Source organism: Staurois parvus, unplaced genomic scaffold (genome assembly GCF_062004578.1).
Source record: "Staurois parvus isolate SC_StPar_1 unplaced genomic scaffold, SC_StPar_1.0 ptg000155l, whole genome shotgun sequence".
Taxonomy (NCBI): domain Eukaryota; kingdom Metazoa; phylum Chordata; class Amphibia; order Anura; family Ranidae; genus Staurois; species Staurois parvus.
Window position 1 is genome coordinate 30,967,854 of NW_028317951.1, and position 18,694 is coordinate 30,986,547.

An 18,694-nucleotide genomic window follows, 5' to 3' on the forward strand; every position below is an offset into this window, starting at 1 on the left:
TAGTAGAGCTACCATATTATTAACCGCTTGTCTACTGGGCAATTTTCGTTTACATATTTCACATGCATGTTAAAAAAAAATCAGCATATATTTTTTTACTAGAAAATTGCATAGAACCCACGAACATTATATATTTTCTGAAAGCAGAGGCCCTGGAGAATAAAATGGTGGCTGCTGCAATTTTCTGTGTCATACAATGTTTGTGCAGCCGCTTATCAAATGCATATTTTCAGGAAAAAATAAACTTAAAGGGTTAGTTCACCTTTACAGAAAAGATGTAAGGGGACCTAATGCCAGATACTGTTCCCCTGTGCTTGCAAGCAAATGCACATGTACGTTCTACACACATATGCAAATAGGGATTGCACCACACATGTGAAGTATTGCTACTAACGGCAGACTGAGAGCAATAATTCTAGCACCCTAGCTTATGTTTAACTCTAAACTGATAACCTGTAAAGGCTTTTAAATCATTGCCTATGGACAATTTTAGGTACCGTAGTTTGTTGCCATTTCACAGGCATGTGCAATTTTAAATCTTAACATGTTTGGTATTTATTTACTCAGCAATGACCAATCAGAATTCATCTAGTGCACACTGGAAGTACAGACCAAGAATATGAAGATCAGCAGGGATTTCAAATTCCCAGGCCATTGGAATGACTGCGGGATTGCTGACAGCTCAGCAACCCCAGAGGTAAGTACAGCAGGGACTGGGGAGGGTGCCCGTTGTTAGGTCATCTTTACTTTTTTTCTTGTACAGGTGAACTAACACTTTCAATGATTTTTAGTGCACACAAACACAATATAGTATATTTTAAGAAATTTTGGTAAACTACATTGCATCGCGTAATCCAGGGCTTGAAATTTAAACTCGCCTGCTCGCCAATGGTGAGTGGAAATTATGGTGGGGGCAAGTATGTCCCCCAGGTCTGTCTTGCTGAGCAGGCTCAGAGCTCAGGCTGGATCTGTCACTGGCACTGGGAGCCATCAGACTGCTCAATAGCTGAGCGCAGTGAAAGCAAAGAAAGGAGTGTGTGCTGTGCTCTCTGCCTCCCCCTAGAGTGCAGTACCCGGCTCTGTGAGTGAACAACAAAGTACTGCAACTTTTTATGGGGGGTGTGTGTGTACGTGTACATGTTTGTGTCTGTGTATGCATGTACATATGTCTGTGTATCTACATGTATATGTGTGTGTGTGTGTGTATGTACGTACATGTGTCTGTATGTACATGTGTCTGTGCATGTGTATTTTTGTGTATGTACATGTATCTGTGTGTATGCGTGTGTGTATACATGTGTCTGTAGGTGTGTGTGTGAGTACATGTGTCTCTGTGCGTGTGTGTACATGTTTCTGTGTGTGTGTATGTACATGTCTGTGTGTGTGTACAGGTGTCTCTGTTTGCGTGTGTTTGTTGGTGGAGACTAACTCTTAAGGCCTGGCTAGTAGCTCAGGACTTGAAATTTTAAGCCCTGGCGTAATCGGATACCAAATATGTCAAGATTTAAAATTGCGCATGTCTGTGAAATGGCAACAAATTACGGCACCTAAAACTATCCATAAACAATGCTTTAAAAGGCTTTACAAGTTATCAGACACACCATAATAGGAGCACTGATCCAAACTGATGATGAGTAAAATACAGGTCATATGAGTTTTAGGAGCAGCTTCCACTGAGTTTATACACGTCCAATCAAGTTTAAGCTGTGGGCCCAGTCTTTTGTGGTTTACAGTTAAACGTGAGCTGTGGCACTAGAATTGTTCTCACTCCGACGATTGTAGCAATACTTCACATGTGTGGTGTAATCTCTGTTTACATATGTGTGCTGGACCTATGTGAGCATTTGCACGGTGGGACAGAGTGCTTTTAATTTTTTTCTTTTTTTTCTTTAAATGTTTTTATATTTTTTTTCTAATTTGAAGAGGAGTTCCGCCCACCTTTCTCCCAAAAGTCAACAGCTACAAATACTGTAGCTGCTGACCTTTAATATAAGGGCACTTATCTGTCCAGGGATTCACCAGTGTCCTCACCCTGAGCCTATTCTTTAATTGGCTGTTAGGTGCCTTGCAGCTTCACAGCCAGTTTCCTACTGTACATGCACAAATCGTGTTGTGCTTTGTGAATGGGCTGCAGTCATCTGGGACCTGTGAAATGTTCCAGAGAGCTATGGGTAGAAGGAGGGGGAGGACGAACTTCCGGCTCATTTCACTGCAGCGAACTGACCCGGAAATGGGAGCGGGTAACTGTCAAAATCAGGTACCCGCTCCCCCCTCACTCCCCAAAAGTTGGGGGGCAGATAAGTGGAGCTTCCACTTTTGGGTGGAACTCCGACTTTATCTTATCGCTATCACGCGGGGTAAGCAAGCCCCTTGTGTTAGCTTTGGGCAGTGACGGGTACTCTTTACTGAAAAATCAGGGGTTGATTAGACCCCTGATGCCTCCCCTGCCTTTCCAAACATTTGCTTAAACACCTATCGTGTTTGATCAGATGCTTCCCTGGCTGTACCAGCCAGGGAATGACAGCACTGAAAGTGGAAGTGACAAAATCTTTGTCGCTTCTGACTTAATTTGTCACAGAGGAGAAATGGGAATGAATGTTCCTCCATCTCCTCTGTGGGCAATCCACCTGACCACATACTGCAGTCCCGGGCTCCCCAGTGGATTCCAGTGACAGAACCGGCCCAGAAGGATGTGGTATTCAGATATATTCAGTCTCCTGGTGGACTGTCTGTGTGTTCTTCTGGACCCCTTCTAAGACAGGTATTTATTCTTTATGAGCAAGCCTAAGCCAAACCCCACCGCTAATGTGAAAAAAAAAATAACCTGTTTATTCACACACACAGTCTGCCATTGTTGTATAAATGGATACAATTTTTTTGGGGGACCTGTTCCTTTGTATTTTTTGTCCCTTATTAAACCTTGTACAGATTTTTGTATTGATTTTAAGTTAATACAAAATCCCCTTCTAGTAATCATGAGCAGCATGGTGTCTGTGATACACTTCAAAGTAGTGCCCTGCACATTTAGATGAGGTGAAGTTGTTTTGCTACACAGAAGCATATAATGCAGGCATTTTAGATGTTTATTCTCAGCCTTGCAGGGAAACATGCTGGCTTTTCCTGTTTACGAGACAATGTCGCTCTGAGGCCGTTCGAAGCTGTATGACCTGATTTCACATAAGCTGCCCCAGACAAGGCTTATATCTGTACCTCTCCTCTACAAAAATGCTACCTCAATTATATTTGTCCTTCCAGCTCTGTGAATTGGAGTTAGAAATGACATCTCCTGAACCAGACAGTCTCCCTGCAAATCCTTTATGCACAAACAGACGGTGACATGGCGGTCTTAAAATAACAAGTCTTTAGTTAAGAAAAAGTTTAGTTTCTGGCAGAGACATACATGTAAACATGGTGCTCAAGTATTTCACCAGGAAGGACAGGTGTTCCTGGAGAATACAGTGCACTGCAAATGTCACCATACACTAAAAGCTATACTGATTATGGTTTTGCTTAAAGGATAAGTTCACCTTTGGGAATATGTTACACGTTCCACCTGTTTTTAGGGAGGAACATGTTCCAACTGCTGCAGCCTCTTCCCAATCTGCCACCTCTAGTGACAGTGAGCCGGGGATCTTCTCCCCAAACTCACTGTCACAGTTTAAATGAATGGAAAAACTACCGCTACTGTCAGCCTTTGAGACGGACGGCTTGTAGTTTTCCGTGAGCTACCAGAGCACTGGTGAGTACTCTAGGTCAGCATTTCTCAACCTTTTTTCAGTCAAGGCACCCTTTAAAATTATGGACAGTCCCGAGGCACCCTTTAAAGTTATGGACAGTCTTGAGGACCCATTCTAAAATGGGGTGCCTCAAGACTGTCCATAATTTTAAAAGGGCACCCCATTCTAAAATGTGAAAAACAATTCTAATAGTTTTATATAATGCAGCAACATCCACACATGTAGGACACCCAACGTTAGAGGTGATTTATTCTTCCAAAGCAAGGACATATTTGCACACTGGTACTGACTAGTATTCCAGTGTTTCTCTTCTCCCTCTGTTTTTCTCCATAACTGAGCTAATTTGACCCCAGCACTGATGGAGAGGAGCAGGGGAGGGTCAAACAAGGATGCTGTGCAGACAGCTGACATCTGCCTTATCAACTGATGTCATTGGTTGTCAGAACGCCGGTGGCTAAAAGGTTGTATAGGTGCACAATGAAAACCTGTGGCTTTGTGTAACTAAAAGGCAGGCTTGTTCCACCCACTGGCTAGTATACAAGTTTTGGACAATTTTTAGACGTTTTGTTAAGGCACCCCTGAAGAAACCTCAAGGCACCCCAGGGTGCCTGTGCACCCTGGTTGAGAAAGGCTGCTCTACGTAGTTCATTGATAGTTCCTGTCATTGTGTAACTGCCTGTCAGTACAAGTTACAAACAGACCGCTTAAACTGACAGTCTGAAGGAGCCCTGCATTACACTAATCTAAATACTAGCCACAGATACCAAGGTTCATGAAATGTTTTCTGTTTGTCCATTTGATATGCTATACTTTTTCCTAGGTATATATTACATCTGCATGTCTGGTCAGTTCAGTAATGTTGGGAACCACGTTTCCTTTCCACTTCTTGACTCCTATTAACCATTTGACACCCTGCAACGTACCCGTACGTCACAAGAGTTTTAGTGGTTATATCAGGATGATGCCTGCAGCTGCACAGAGCAGGTAAGTATGACATGTTTGTTATTTTAAAAAGAAAAAAAAATTGCCTTTAATGTCACTTTAAGCAGCCCACAGTGTCTCCATCTCTTTCTCATACCACTAAGCTCCACAAAAATCTTTGCAATGTAATATGCCTAATGTGTGGCTTAAACCCACGACCCTGAGATTTAAAGTCTCATGCTCTACTGATTGATTTAGTTAGATCACAGGGTGGAGCCCTGGGTGGTCCAGGAGAGAGAGCTGGAGGCACTGTTGCCTGCTATGCAGCATAGTGATGTTGTTACTGCTACTTTTACAAGATAATATCTGGATTTGTAAGAGCATTTGAAGAACACAAATTCTGACGTGTTTCCGGTGCATATACATGTATTTCGGTGCGTTTTCATGTATTCCGGTACGGTTCTGGTAAGTTTACATGTATTCAGATGCGTTTACATGTTTTCTGGTGCATTTACATGTATTCCAGTGCATTTATGGTGCATTTACATGCATTCCGGTGCACTTTTCATGCATTTTGGAAGCTTTCTGGTGCGTTTTTCTTCATCGCAATTCAGGACATGTACATTCTGGTGCGTTTCCATGCATTCTGGAGTTTGTTTGAAGCTTTCCATTGTGTTTTCTCTATTTGCTTCAGCTCAGTTCAGGACATCTGGGTTCCTGATGCATTTCTGTGCTCTCCTGTGCATTTTCCATGTGTTTCTGAAGGAGATGAATGATAATGTGGTATGAACTAGCCCAGACAAACACAGAACACTGGCTCTTTTCTGGCACATTGACACACAGAATATGTGACGTGACAGAAAATAGAATAAAAAATCGCCCCCCTCTATCCCGACGGCCCCAGCTATCTGTTCTCCATAACAGGGGTCCTACCATCCTCCCTCTCGTTACAGCCGAGTCTGCGCACACAAACCAGATAGCAGTGTGGGACATTTACACGATAATATAAAGTATCATTAAATTATATGATAAATTTATTATAATTAAAAATAATAATAAAGTAATCATCATGTGCATTTATTTATAATCAGAGGGGTCATCCCATCGCACATAGTGGCGTTGTGCAGAGTGTAAATGTAAATTACAGACAGAGGAGACACACAGAGCACTGCCAGTACGTGGTGATCACGTGCGTAGCGTGGACTGCTGTGGGACCGTGCCTGCTATATATAGCCCACAGACCGGTGATGTGATCAGCGGGGTCCTTCCACTTGTTTACAATGCCCCATATTTGGTCTTAGTGGAAGGAATGTTGTTCCAAGGGCCTGATAAAGCAAAGTAAAGGGCCACATCTGGCGCCAGGGCCACACTTTAGAGACCACTGCATTATAGCATAGAGTATAATAGCTATTTTATTGAACATATCCAATAGAAGAGTATAGCTTTCTCTTTAAAGAGTCTGCTAAACTGCATCTGTTAATGGCAAGGTTAGTGTGTACAAGGGACTTATCTCAGAACAGCAGTCCTCTGAAAATTCATGCAGTGAGCAAATCCAGGTCAGGTCTTGCTTTAGGCTGGCCTTACACTATACAATTTTCTGTCCAATTTCTGCCCAATTTTCTTTAGATTTACCTTCAACTATGTAGTGCAAGAGCCTGCCTAATTTCATACAATTGAAAGTGTTGTTAGGTTTGACCTCCTATCAGTAGGCTCCTACTGAGCATGCTCCAAAATGCATTACCGCCTCCTTCACCTCCTACATCCGACTCTGCTCTCCATACCTCATTTTTGATGTACAGGCACATCCTGGGCTCTACTTCCTGATCCTATAGACAGAGTTTGCTGCTGGACGGCTGGATGTTCCACCTGGATTATATTACATCACACGATGAGTCTTTTTAACTATTTATCTTGAAAGTGAAATTTATCCATTGTTTATTAATAAATTGTCAATACTGCACTTAGAGGCGCCTTCCTCTCTTTTTCTTGTTACTGCATTAGAGCATAGCTTCCACTCTAAGAAGAGCTGCCTCCAGCGTTACTGCTCCCATCCATCCATCCATCCCTGATATCCATCTGGCACCTTTATCCTACAGCTACAGAGGTTGGGCTCTAACAAGCGCGCCCTATATAATATACATTGAAAGGGTGTGACCTGGTTTCATAAGGGACTATCATTTAAAGCTGAAATGCAGGCAAACACCTAAAAAGTAGCAGTTCTACCTAACACAACTCTTTAATTGGTCAACCAGCCTTGTGATCCAGGCATACCTGCCAGACAGCCCATCAAGGTTCTGCACTCCTTGAGACTGCCCTGAGACCATCACTCTGCTCTCTGCTTCTCTCGGATGCATGATATATGTGAACTGGCAAATGAATAGCCTCCTGCAGTTTAACGTTTATTTATGATGTACCAACATACTCTGCAGCTTGCACTATGACAAGGTAGACGTCAGTGGTGATTGTATAAAGTCATCCCCCATAGTGATGGAGAATCATTCTTCCTCATATATATTAAACCAAGACCTTTTTTTATTCAGAGTAGTATTACTGTTACTCTTGATGATCTGTGTTTTCAGTAAACTCAATGAATATTACTGCTTATCAGAGCTTCTGTAGATGTTAGCCAAAACTCTGCTTACAATAGCATGCCAGAGATTGTTTCCTGCAGTGGTGTGTGCAGTAGACGGTTAAATGCTGCTCTGTACAACACCTATTTCCTCTCTTGTTAGTCAGCCCCGGTCCTAACCTTTAGATAATATCCAGTTCCAGTTATGCTCATATTCTGCTCATATGTTCTGATATTTCTCCCAGCACTCAGGAAATGTTTTTCTTAAATAACCTTATGTGACTGAATGCACTTTTGTATCTAAAGCTGAACTCCGTGAAATGCAGGTATTGTCTAAATCCATTCGTCATGTATATTCTTACTTGGATCTTGGTGTGCTTTTTGTATTTCTTCCAGATCTGTGCAGTAATCCAGTGTGAACCTTTGCCTCTGTGCAGGAACTTCCTGTAATTAAGACTTGTCACTGCTGCTCCCTCCCCTTGTGCAGGGTGACTGGTCTTGTATCCTCCCCCTCCTGTGCAGGTAGCCTGTGGTTGGTGGGCCTGCTGGGTCCCTCTCACAGCTTTGCTGTCTGCGCAGGCTATATGCAATGCAGAGATGAGGTCACTGCCACGTGTTAAAAGGTAATAATTGGGTTTGCAAAGACATTTGGCGCACACACATATTGTATTTATAGTTATTGAGAATGTATTGGAGGGTTAGGCGGAACATAATTCATGCAGAGACAGAGCAGTTTTAGACCTCTTTACTGAGGAGTTCAACAAGTGGGGGGTCTTGGCAAAGGGGTAAGCCCACGGAGGAGTAATCACAGGTAAAGCTGGACAGACAAGTAGTATGATCCTGACCAGTTACTGCACACAGTAGTGGGTAAGTCCAAGGTGGCAATACAGTAAAATTATTATTATTCAGGATTTATATAGTGCCAACAGTTTACACAGAGCTTTACAACATAAGGGCAGACAATACAATTACAATACAATTTAATACAAGAGAAATCACAGGGCCCTGCTCATTAGAGCTTACAATCTAAGAGGGAGGGTCAATAGGTACAAAAGGTAATAACTGTCGGGGATGAGCTGAGGGAGAAAATAAAGGTACAGTTAGGTGGAGGTGGGATAGGCTTCTCTGAGGAGATGGGTTTTCAGAGATCGTCTAAAAGCAGACAGAGTAGAAAATAGTCATACAGATTGGGGTAGGGAGTTCCAGAAGATGGGAGAGACTCTGGAGAAGTCCTGGAGGTGAGCATGGGAGGAGGTGACAAGGGAGCTATAGAGCAGGAGGTCTTGGGAGGAACATAGAGAATGATTTGCTTGGTATTTTGAGACAAGGTAAGTGGTGTAGCTAGGAGCTGAGTTGTGGATGGCTTTGTAAATTGGTAATATTTTTTATTTAATTCACTGGGTGAGCAGAAGCCAGTGGAGCCACTACAGCTAGTATAAGTCCAGAGTCACAGCGAAAGTGGTCTGAGGTGCAGCTAGAGTATGGCCAAAGGCAGAAATGGAGAACAGCAAGCTTATAAGTCTAGAGCGGGTGTCGGCAACCCGCGGCTCCGGAGCCGCATGCGGCTCTTTTTCACCTTTCCTGCGGCTCCGGAGCACACTGCCCACCAGGTGACAGGCAATAGGGTCGGCAAGCCGCGGCTCTTTTAATGCAGATCTTCTGTGTGCCGGGCGCCCGCTGGCAAACATTGGCTGTCAGGATGTAGGCAGGGCAGCCCGGATGTAGGCGGGGCAGCGTGACGAACTCCTCTCCTCTCACAGTCCGCCCTGAAGACCAGAACGGCGCGGGAACCCAGCGAGAGGAACGCGCGGAGCAAAGGTAAGTGAATTCACACAATATGGGGAATGAATTACTATGGGGGATGAATTACTATAGGGGGGATGAATTACTATATGGGGGATGAATTACTATATGGGGGATGAATTACTATATGGGGGATGAATTACTATAGGGGGGATGAATTACTACGGGGGATGAATTACTATATGGGGGATGAATTACTATAGGGGGGATGAATTACTATAGGGGGGATGAATTACTATGGGGGATGAATTACTATATGGGGGATGAATTACTATAGGGGGGATGAATTACTATGGGGGATGAATTACTATATGAGGGATGAATTACTATATGGGGGATGAATTACTATGGGGGATGAATTACTATAGGGGGGATGAATTACTATAGGGGGGATGAATTACTATAGGGGGGATGAATTACTATATGGGGGATGAATTACTATAGGGGGGATGAATTACTATAGGGGGGATGAATTACTACGGGGGATGAATTACTATATGGGGGATGAATTACTATATGGGGGATGAATTACTATAGGGGGGATGAATTACTATAGGGGGGATGAATTACTATAGGGGGGATGAATTACTATATGGGGGATGAATTACTATGGGGGATGAATTACTATGGGGGATGAATTACTATATGGGGGATGAATTACTATATGGGGGATGTATTTTCAGTTTTAAAAATGTTTCTCTCAAATTAAATTTCAATCGTGTTTTTGGCGAGATTTGGCTCAGTCGAAAAAAAAGGTTGCCCACCACTGACCTAAGGCTATGATTGTGATTATGACGATACACTGTGGCCCTGATTAACCCTTTGCTTACTGGGCCCTTAAACCCCCTTCATGACCAGAGCGTTTTTTGCAATATATGCAGTGTCGGATTTGTTTTAAATGTTGCAATGGTTTTGCGGCTCCCAGTCTTTTTTTCCCTCTCGGAAACGGGTCCAAGTGGCTCTTTATGTCTTAAAGGTTGCAGACCCCTGGTCTAGAGGAACACAAGGCAGATATTCTGGCACAGCAGGGCCAACAGCAACAGGATATAGCAAGGATTGAGTCCAGGGTCACAGGGCAATGATCAGAGAACAGCTCGGGGCAAACAGAGGCTTGTAGCTCACAGGAGAGGTAGTTACAAAGCAGGAAGGCTCCATTCACAATTAGATGTTTCAAATTGTGGGTGAGAATAGCCGCGATTCTGCCTACAATTTGAAAATGCACATTTGCGTGTTTAGGTGCCATTCATTTCCATGGCACCTGAAAATGCAGGGCGTTTTTGCCACGATCATGGTACATTTTTCTGCACGACAAATGCACCGTGATTACACTTACAAAATCACAGGATGCATGAGAGGTTCCAGAACCATTTTTGGGTGTCATGTGTCTTGCAATTTTGTTTGCACAATCGCACTGCATTTGTTGCACAGAAAAACGCACCATGATGGCGGCAAAAACGCTCCACGTTTCAGGTGCTATTAAAAATGGCATCTGAACATGCGAACGCGCTTCTTCACATTTTTACAGCGCGTTTTCAAATCGCGGGCAGAATTGCAACTATTCTGGCCATTATTTAAAACGCCTAAGTGTGAGTGGAGCCTAAATGTCTTCCACTTCACTGAGTGATGTTTTTGGCCTAGAAATAGTTTTTCTGAGGCAGCTTGGGTGTCTTGCTTTGTGGCAGTTTCTCTTTAATGTATTGCTGGAACATGGACAATTATTATTACGAATGCCTGACTCTATAGCTGCCTTTTTGTGGTGCATTCCCTTTTTTGGATAATTTGAACACCAAGTGTTTATCCATTAAGTGTAGCACCTTCCATTTTACCATTTATATAATTACCATGGATGATTATTGCTTGTTATGCGTCGTAGGGCCATTTAGTTAATAGGATACACACAATTTATACCACAGAACAATTACACACTAAAACACACTCCCACATGAATGTAAAGTGATTTTACTCATGAAAGCTGTTTGATTATTTTCTTATCTTTCAAGTAGCTGCACTTTGGTTTTACAGGACTACTTACTGTACTGCGTTCTATGAGAAATGATATCTTTGGTGAATGATAATTATGCGATGATCTGTGTGGGGGGGAACTCTCAGGCATGAGTGGAACAATAAGTATGCCATTGGGTCCCAAACTTCATTGTATAACAGTGTTTTATTTGTGGTTAATCCATGTCCACCTTTGGCTTCTAGCCATGAAGAGGGACTTATGCAGGTAGAATGGGTCAGTGCATGCACAGTTTGAAAAATATGTGCATTTTTTTTCCATCAAGCACTGATACAAGGTTACCATGAGCATGCAGCTTTTATCAGATCTTTGTCAGACTTCAGTGCATGCTGCACTCTTGAGCCAATGAGTCATGCTGCACAGATACTTTTTAACGGCTTCCCCTCCGCCCTATAGCAGAAATACTGCTGCAGGGGTACACAAAATCACGTATGTATATGTGATTTTGCCGTTCTGGGTAGGGGGCATGGACGAGCCACACCTGCGCCTTACCCGCACTGCCATTCACGGCCTTGGCTTTCAATCACCAGGTCACGGCCAGTGATTACTCGCCGGCATCCAGTGATCGCCAAGTTTTACCGACGGGAGAGAACTGTATGTAAACAATACATTTCTCTCCCCTTTCAGCTCCTGCACACTGCATACTGTGAAACCGCACACAGTTAACCCTTTGATTGCCCCAGATGCTAACCCCTTCTTGCCCAGTGTCATTAGTACAATGTCAGTGCTTTTTATTAGCACTAATCACTGTATTGGTGTCACTGAGGATGTCAGTGACACCAAGTCAGTTCCCCCCAGTGTCAAAATGTCCACCGCAGTCCCACTATAAGTCTCTGATTGCTACCATTAGTAGTAAAAAATAAATAAATTCCAGTATATATACACCACCATTTGTAAACGCTATAACTTTCACTTAAACCAATTCATTTACACGTATTGGGATTTTTTTTTAGCAAAGACATGTAGCAGAATACATTTTGCCCTAAATTTATGACGACATTAGATTTTTAAATTTTCTTTATTGGACATGCTTATTGGCAAAAAGTCAAAAATATTGGGTTTTTTTTCTCAAAATTGTTGGTTTTTTTTGTTTATATTGCAAAAAATAACGCACAGGCGATCAAATACCATCAAAAGAAAGCTCTATTTGTGGGGGAAAAAGGACATAAATTTAATTTGGGTGCAGCGTTGCATGACTGCGCAATTGTCAGTTAAAATAACAGCGCCATAATGCAAAAAATGGGCTGGTCAGGAAGTTGGGTAAATCCTCTGGACGGCAAGTGGTTAAAGTGAATTCATCAGCACAGGGTCACTTGTATGTACAAGATGACTGCATATACTTACCTTTCTGGTAACCTGTTTCTTGAAACGTTTCCCCTTTACTGATTACCATCCTCTGCAAGTTTTTGACCAGTTGGATGGGTCAAATAATTGCTTCCCCCCATTGCTCTTTGTGGTTCCTTCCAGTGGTAGAAGAAACCACAGCAAGTGGCAGGGGAGAGTAGGTATTTCAACAACTGGAAGTGTATGGATACTTTCAGTGCCCGGGAGGGTAGAGAAACCACAACTTTTTGAGAACCTGACCCATTGAAAAGGTATATGCAATCTTCTTTTAGCAGGTATGTAGTACCTACTGCTGACAACATTACTGGATTTACCCAGAATAATTCATACTAAAATAGGCTGTGGAAGGCTGGGGTAATTTGAATGTTCCCAGAACATTTTGGGTCTTCTGTCCCCATTGTAGATACTTTGTACTTTTTCTGATGCATGCACTTTCAGATGCTGTTTATTCACTGTAGGATGTAAGTAAAACATTATGCAGATTTGCAGAGATGACATAAGAATCTTTTTAACAGTTATCCTTTTAGACTCTTAATGATTATACATTTTGAAGTCTTTGTTGAATTGTAGCTCACATACTTCCAAAAAGGGCCTAACAGTTATTTTTTCTTTGTCATTCTGCGCCTTTGCTACAGAACACAAACCCAAAGGAGATGGATCTTTATGGTCTTTATGTTCCTACTCTCACCCATTCCTAGGAAAGGCACTTTGTTTTTTTAATGTACTAAATGTAAACATATAGGGAAGCATAGGCTTCACTCTAAGGAAGGAAGAATTCCGCCTAATACATGTTGGCAAGACTTTTCGTAACTGTCAAGCTATTTCACTTACAATATTGGAACTTCTGGTAATACCGGTGTCTTAGAGGGTCACCATTTGTCAGGGCTGCCAAGTGTTGTGATTTTCTGTGAGAACATCTCCTACAATTATATACCAGGTGTTCAACTCCATTGTCGCTAGGTAAAGCAGAGGTATGCAACTTCCACAAGAGTAGTGGGACATTTGCATCCATGTAACTAAGACTACTGTTGAATTTGATATTGAGATAGGACTGAATTCCATTACCAGGGTGTCTTGCTTGTTACATACCTGTTATAAATGATTTTACCTCTTGTGGCGGCACATTTGGTAAGCAATTTTGTGCTTGTTTGCTAATATATCATGAACAAATTTGTCTGTTACAACCAAGTCTCTCACCCACTTTGAGAAATAAAGCGTTGATTTTAGTACATATTATTTATTTCAGGTACTTATATAGCGCTGTCAATTTACACATTGCTTTACATATATATTGCACATTCACATCAGTCCCTAACCCTCAAGGGGTGTACAATCTAAGGTCCCTAACTTACATTCATACATACACATACAAGGGTCAATTTAGACAGGAGCAAATTAACCTACCAGCTTGTCTTTGGAGTGTGGGAGGAAACCGGAGTACTTGGAGGAAACCCACCCAGGCACAGGGAGAACATACAAACTTCAGGTAGGTGGTGCGATGGTTGGGATTCGAACCAACGACCCTAGTACTGCCAGGCAGAAGTGCTAATTTAGCCACTGTGCTGCCCAGTACATACATATACTGCATGTAGGCTTTTTCATAATTTAAATCCTAGTACACACGATCAGAAAATCGTACAAAAAATACCGATTTTGAAGCGATAATACGATAATCTGATCATTAGTACACAGCTTTCATCCAAAATTAATCGAAGGGACAAGCACAAAAATTTTTCTCGTATGATACCAGATCGTACGATTTTCATTCAGTCAGTACAGTTTTTGTCTGAAAATACAATACAAAAACAATACATGACATCACTTTCAAATTTGAATTCTGTCGTACGAGAATTTTCATAACTTTAGTAACCTCTTCATTTTCAATATGAGACTAGCATGCAAAATAAAACAAAAATGGACGATCATTCGGCCAATATTCTCATCGGGGCTTAAGACTTGTTTCTGTATAGCTGTGTTCTAATAGCAGTGTACTAAATTGTATGTGTTATTTTAAGTGTGGTATATGATCTTGTGATTTCACTCAAGTGTTGACACTTTTATCCTCCAGGGAGTTTGGTTGTCTTGTACCCAGAACTAGGAACAATCACAAGGCTCAGGGCACTGCAGAAAACCTCTGTGTATAGATTTCTACTGGCAGACACTATGTCATCTGAAATGATAGAACAATGCAGTGTTAAAGTAAAAATTCATTCTTAAACATCGGTTCATCTGATTCTTCACAAACAGAACAGCATACTCCACATGAATACATTGGGGGGTTTTATTGTCAAAGCCGAATTGAACACGCTGAAGTTATAAGCTGATTGGTTACAACGCGCAGCTGCACCAGTTTCGGTAAATCTGCCCCATTGTCTGCAACATGGAAGTGTAAATCAGGACTCAGGCTTTGTTATCAAGTAGGCCTGAGGTCAGAAAAGTAAGCATAGTCTGAAACCAGGCATTAGATAGATTTCAGATGTAAGGGTAGCGTAAACTCAAAACCAAAAACCAGTCTAGATGATCAATGCTGCAGAAGCTAAGAAGAACCTCTGCCTAGGCACTAATGTTGTTTATTTATTACAGGTATTTACATAGCTCTGAGAATTTTACACAGCAATTTACATACTGTACATTCACATCTGTCCCTACCACAAGAAACCTACAGTCTAAGGTCCCTATCTTACATGTATACACGCATACTGGAAAATTGGAAAGGAGCCCGTGCTAGTGTGGCATTTGTCAAGGTTAGCCTGGCAATGGACTGTTGGTATCCCACTATAGACAGAGTTGTAATGAACTGTAAATTAGGTTTCAGATCATTTCATTGTCTGCATTCCAGGATCGTGCATGGTCCAGATTTTCATTCTCAAGGTTGAAATAAACACACTAATGTAGTTAATTTGCATTACAGAGGTGCAAATATCTGTCATTTTGGATTCACCATTTACCTAGCATGCAGCATCCAAAATATATTTGTAAGATTTTTCAACTTCTGTACTTAGGAGTACTTTTACAGTACATACAGGGGTTGATGTACTAAAACTGGAGCGTGCAAAATGTGGTGCAGAAACCAATCCGCTTCCAGGTTTTATTGCCAAAGCTTAATTGAACAAGCTATATTTAGGAGCTGATTTGTTACCGTGCACAGCTGCACTACATTTTGCACTGTCCAGCTTTGGTAAATGAACTCCACAGTGCACAACCATGGGTTTATTTGTTTCATATCATGTACATAATGCAAATTTATAGTTTTTGCTTTAAGGCATTTTTTAGTGTAGCAATTGTCTCTTTTTTTAGACAACTACCAGGCCTAAACTCATTTTGTTGTTCTTGTTTCCTGTTAGGCATACATTTTGGCAGTACCGTCGCGAGAATCCAAACACCAAGGTAGGTAGTCCTCCCCCAGATGGAATGCCTGGGTTTAACAGTGGAGTGATGCTGCTGCACCTAGAAGCCATGCGCCAGTCCAAACTTTACAACCAGCTGCTGGAACCCAATGGTGTACGTCAGCTTGCTGAAAAATATCACTTCAAGGGACACTTAGGTGACCAAGACTTCTTCTCTATGATTGGGATGGAACACCCAGAACTCTTCTATGTCCTTGATTGTGGCTGGAATAGACAGCTGTGTACCTGGTGGAAGGATCATGGTTATGCAGATATCTTTGATCAATATTACAAATGCGAAGGCCACATTAAGATATATCATGGCAACTGCAATACTCCAATTCCAGAGGACTAGATCTACCTAGATTTTTTTCCCAGCTTGCACTTTGTGGAGTACAAGTACAAATGGCGATAACCAAGTCGAACTATAAGTAAAACTATATGGGCACCAGGATACTGGAAACTGAGTTCAGTTAAAGAGAGCTACTTGTTCCTGGTTACACATTGCCACCAACTATGGGTATATCTCTTATGCCCTGTACTTTCTGTAATGGTATTTCAAAAATATATTTTATCCTAAATATCAGGGTCATTTTTGGGAATTTGTATACCTGATGAGTAATATGTGCCTGAAGCATGTGACATTATTCCCACCTCTGAAAAATAGGATGCAAAAGAAAATGGCTACTGAACAAATTCTGAGGGCAAGTGTCATTGTAATTGTCTCCTTTTTTATGGTATTAGAACCACCAAATGTAAGCATTAATACTTTCTGTTTGGCAATGTGCAAACATATGAATGGACCAATGTGTTGAAGTGGCTGACCGGATAAAATTAGTTCAGTGTAACTGTAACCAGTTTGTCTTCGATGTTGCTTAAAGAATTGCCCTCGTTCACATGAATGTTTAGGAGCTCCTATGTTCTGAGGCATAAAATACCCTGAACTTACTTATGGCTGGGGACCCACACATGCTGCATACCTCTGACAGTAGACATGAATGGTTTTACAACCTTGCTTGGATAAATGCCGGTGGCCTTTGCATTGGCATTTACCCACGCATATGCGTATTGCACTTTTCTTCAAATGCACCGGTCTTGTAACTGGGAAGGAGCATTGCACACAGCTGTACAACCGTTCACTTGTATTAGTAGCTGTACACTGCATGTTCAGCTCCCCAGGTCCCGGAAAGTGTCAAGGATTTTACACCTCAGCACACAGGAGCTGCTAAATGTCCATGTGCATGAGGCCTTAAATCTTCTTTCTGTGCCCTTGTTCATTTACAGTTCTTTAACTATTGCAGTGGAATGTGTTTAACTAAAAAGTCAAAAGTATTGTTTTTGTGACTTTTTGTTTACATTTTATTATTCATGGAGATACCTTTCAGTCTATAAATGTTGCAGTTTTCTATACAAATTTCCTTTTCAACCTCTAAACCTCAGGCATGGCTTTTGTTCAAAATCTGCAGAAATATCAAGTGATAAATTGTAATTTCCAGAATTGCATTGTACATAGCAGTGCTTTATCATCCTGTTCATTATTACAACTATATCTCTATAACATTATTTCATCTTTTATGTGTTGAAAATGAATGTACTCATTGAACAAATTATAATGGATTCACTCACATCTCTATGTGGCTGCTATGAATTGGTTGCAATTAATACAATCCAGCTTGGAAACCAGTACCTGCAAGAGACGACAGGCACAGGTCAGGTGCTGACAGCCTGGTGAGGCTTAAAGAGTAACTCCACTTTTGTTGAGAAAAAAACATTTCCCTGTGGGTGATCAATGTACATTGCAAGGATTTTAACAAATTTTGTTGCAGAGTTCTACCTCTTTTTATTCTTAAGAGCTGTTTGTTTGTCAATGTCCATGTGGAAAGTATCTCTACTGGGAGTGGTTTTATAAGCAATCAGCTGCTGCACCTGAAGGGCGCTAATGAGGAAATAGCAGGGTCTGCATCCCTTCAGACATGATTTCTTATCTTAAAAATGACATTTATGTTGCAGGGGATGTCTGAAATCTGACTTGTTTCTTAGTGCAGACTTTTGAGAAAATCAGTAAGCAATCACACGAGCAGAAAATTATGTTTCTGGGGGCGTTCTATACACATTCTGTTACAGAACACCTCCAGGTAGCCATTTTGCATTGCATCTTACTGAAAATTACAGCACTGCAGATTGAAAAGGAAAGGTATTTTTTAAGAATATTCGATTACAATATGACTTGTGTCACAATTGTATATGCCATATTTTTTTTATTATATGTTATTTTTTTACCCACGAAAGTGGAATTACCCTTTAATAGAGAATTCACATCCACTCTACTTGTAACTTGAAGCATTGGCTGATCTCAGTATTGGGTACTTGTGTCAAGTAAAAGATGATCAGTAGTCTCAGTGTTATGGGCAACAGAAACTGAAAGAATACATCACCCAGACCCTACCACTGTTTACTGCTGTAAATAAAGCCTTCTGTGTGTACTCCTTTATTTATTATGTCTGTCAGTAAAGAAGTAAGAGGACATTTTCCTATGTTATGAAAAAGTTGAGCGTGTTTTGTGTGTGGTGCTGCCTGCCATGGTAGCTTGTTTGCTGACCTGTGTTGATGAGAAATTTCATGGTACCCTATAAAATGAGGGGGTGCTGTTTTCAAAAGAGAGATACGTGATTACTATGCTTTTGAAGGCAAGTGTTTAACAAGGGCAGCACCCACAAGGCCTCTTTTCTGCCTGAACTCATGCGTATGCACACTTTTCCAGTGTCTGCATAGCTATAACTGTATCAGACCCAGACACACTTTTCCAGTGTCTGCATAGCTATAACTGTATCAGACCCAGACCCCCCCCCCCCCCACACACACACACACACACACACACACACACAGCTATTCACTGGAAGAGCATTGTGCTGCT

General features: G+C 41.6%; 1 protein-coding gene across 1 annotated transcript in view; it reads left to right on the forward strand.

Annotated features, from left to right (window-relative positions):
* Window positions 1-18,263, forward strand: part of XXYLT1 (xyloside xylosyltransferase 1) — a 250,603-nt gene extending 232,340 nt beyond the window's left edge. Inside the window, exon 4 of the mRNA XM_089675649.1 lies at window positions 15,739-18,263. Coding sequence (XP_089531775.1) covers window positions 15,739-16,135 — 397 coding nt within the window. The 3' untranslated portion in view covers window positions 16,136-18,263. The remainder of the gene's footprint in view (window positions 1-15,738) is intronic.
* Window positions 18,264-18,694: the final 431 nt, after the last annotated feature.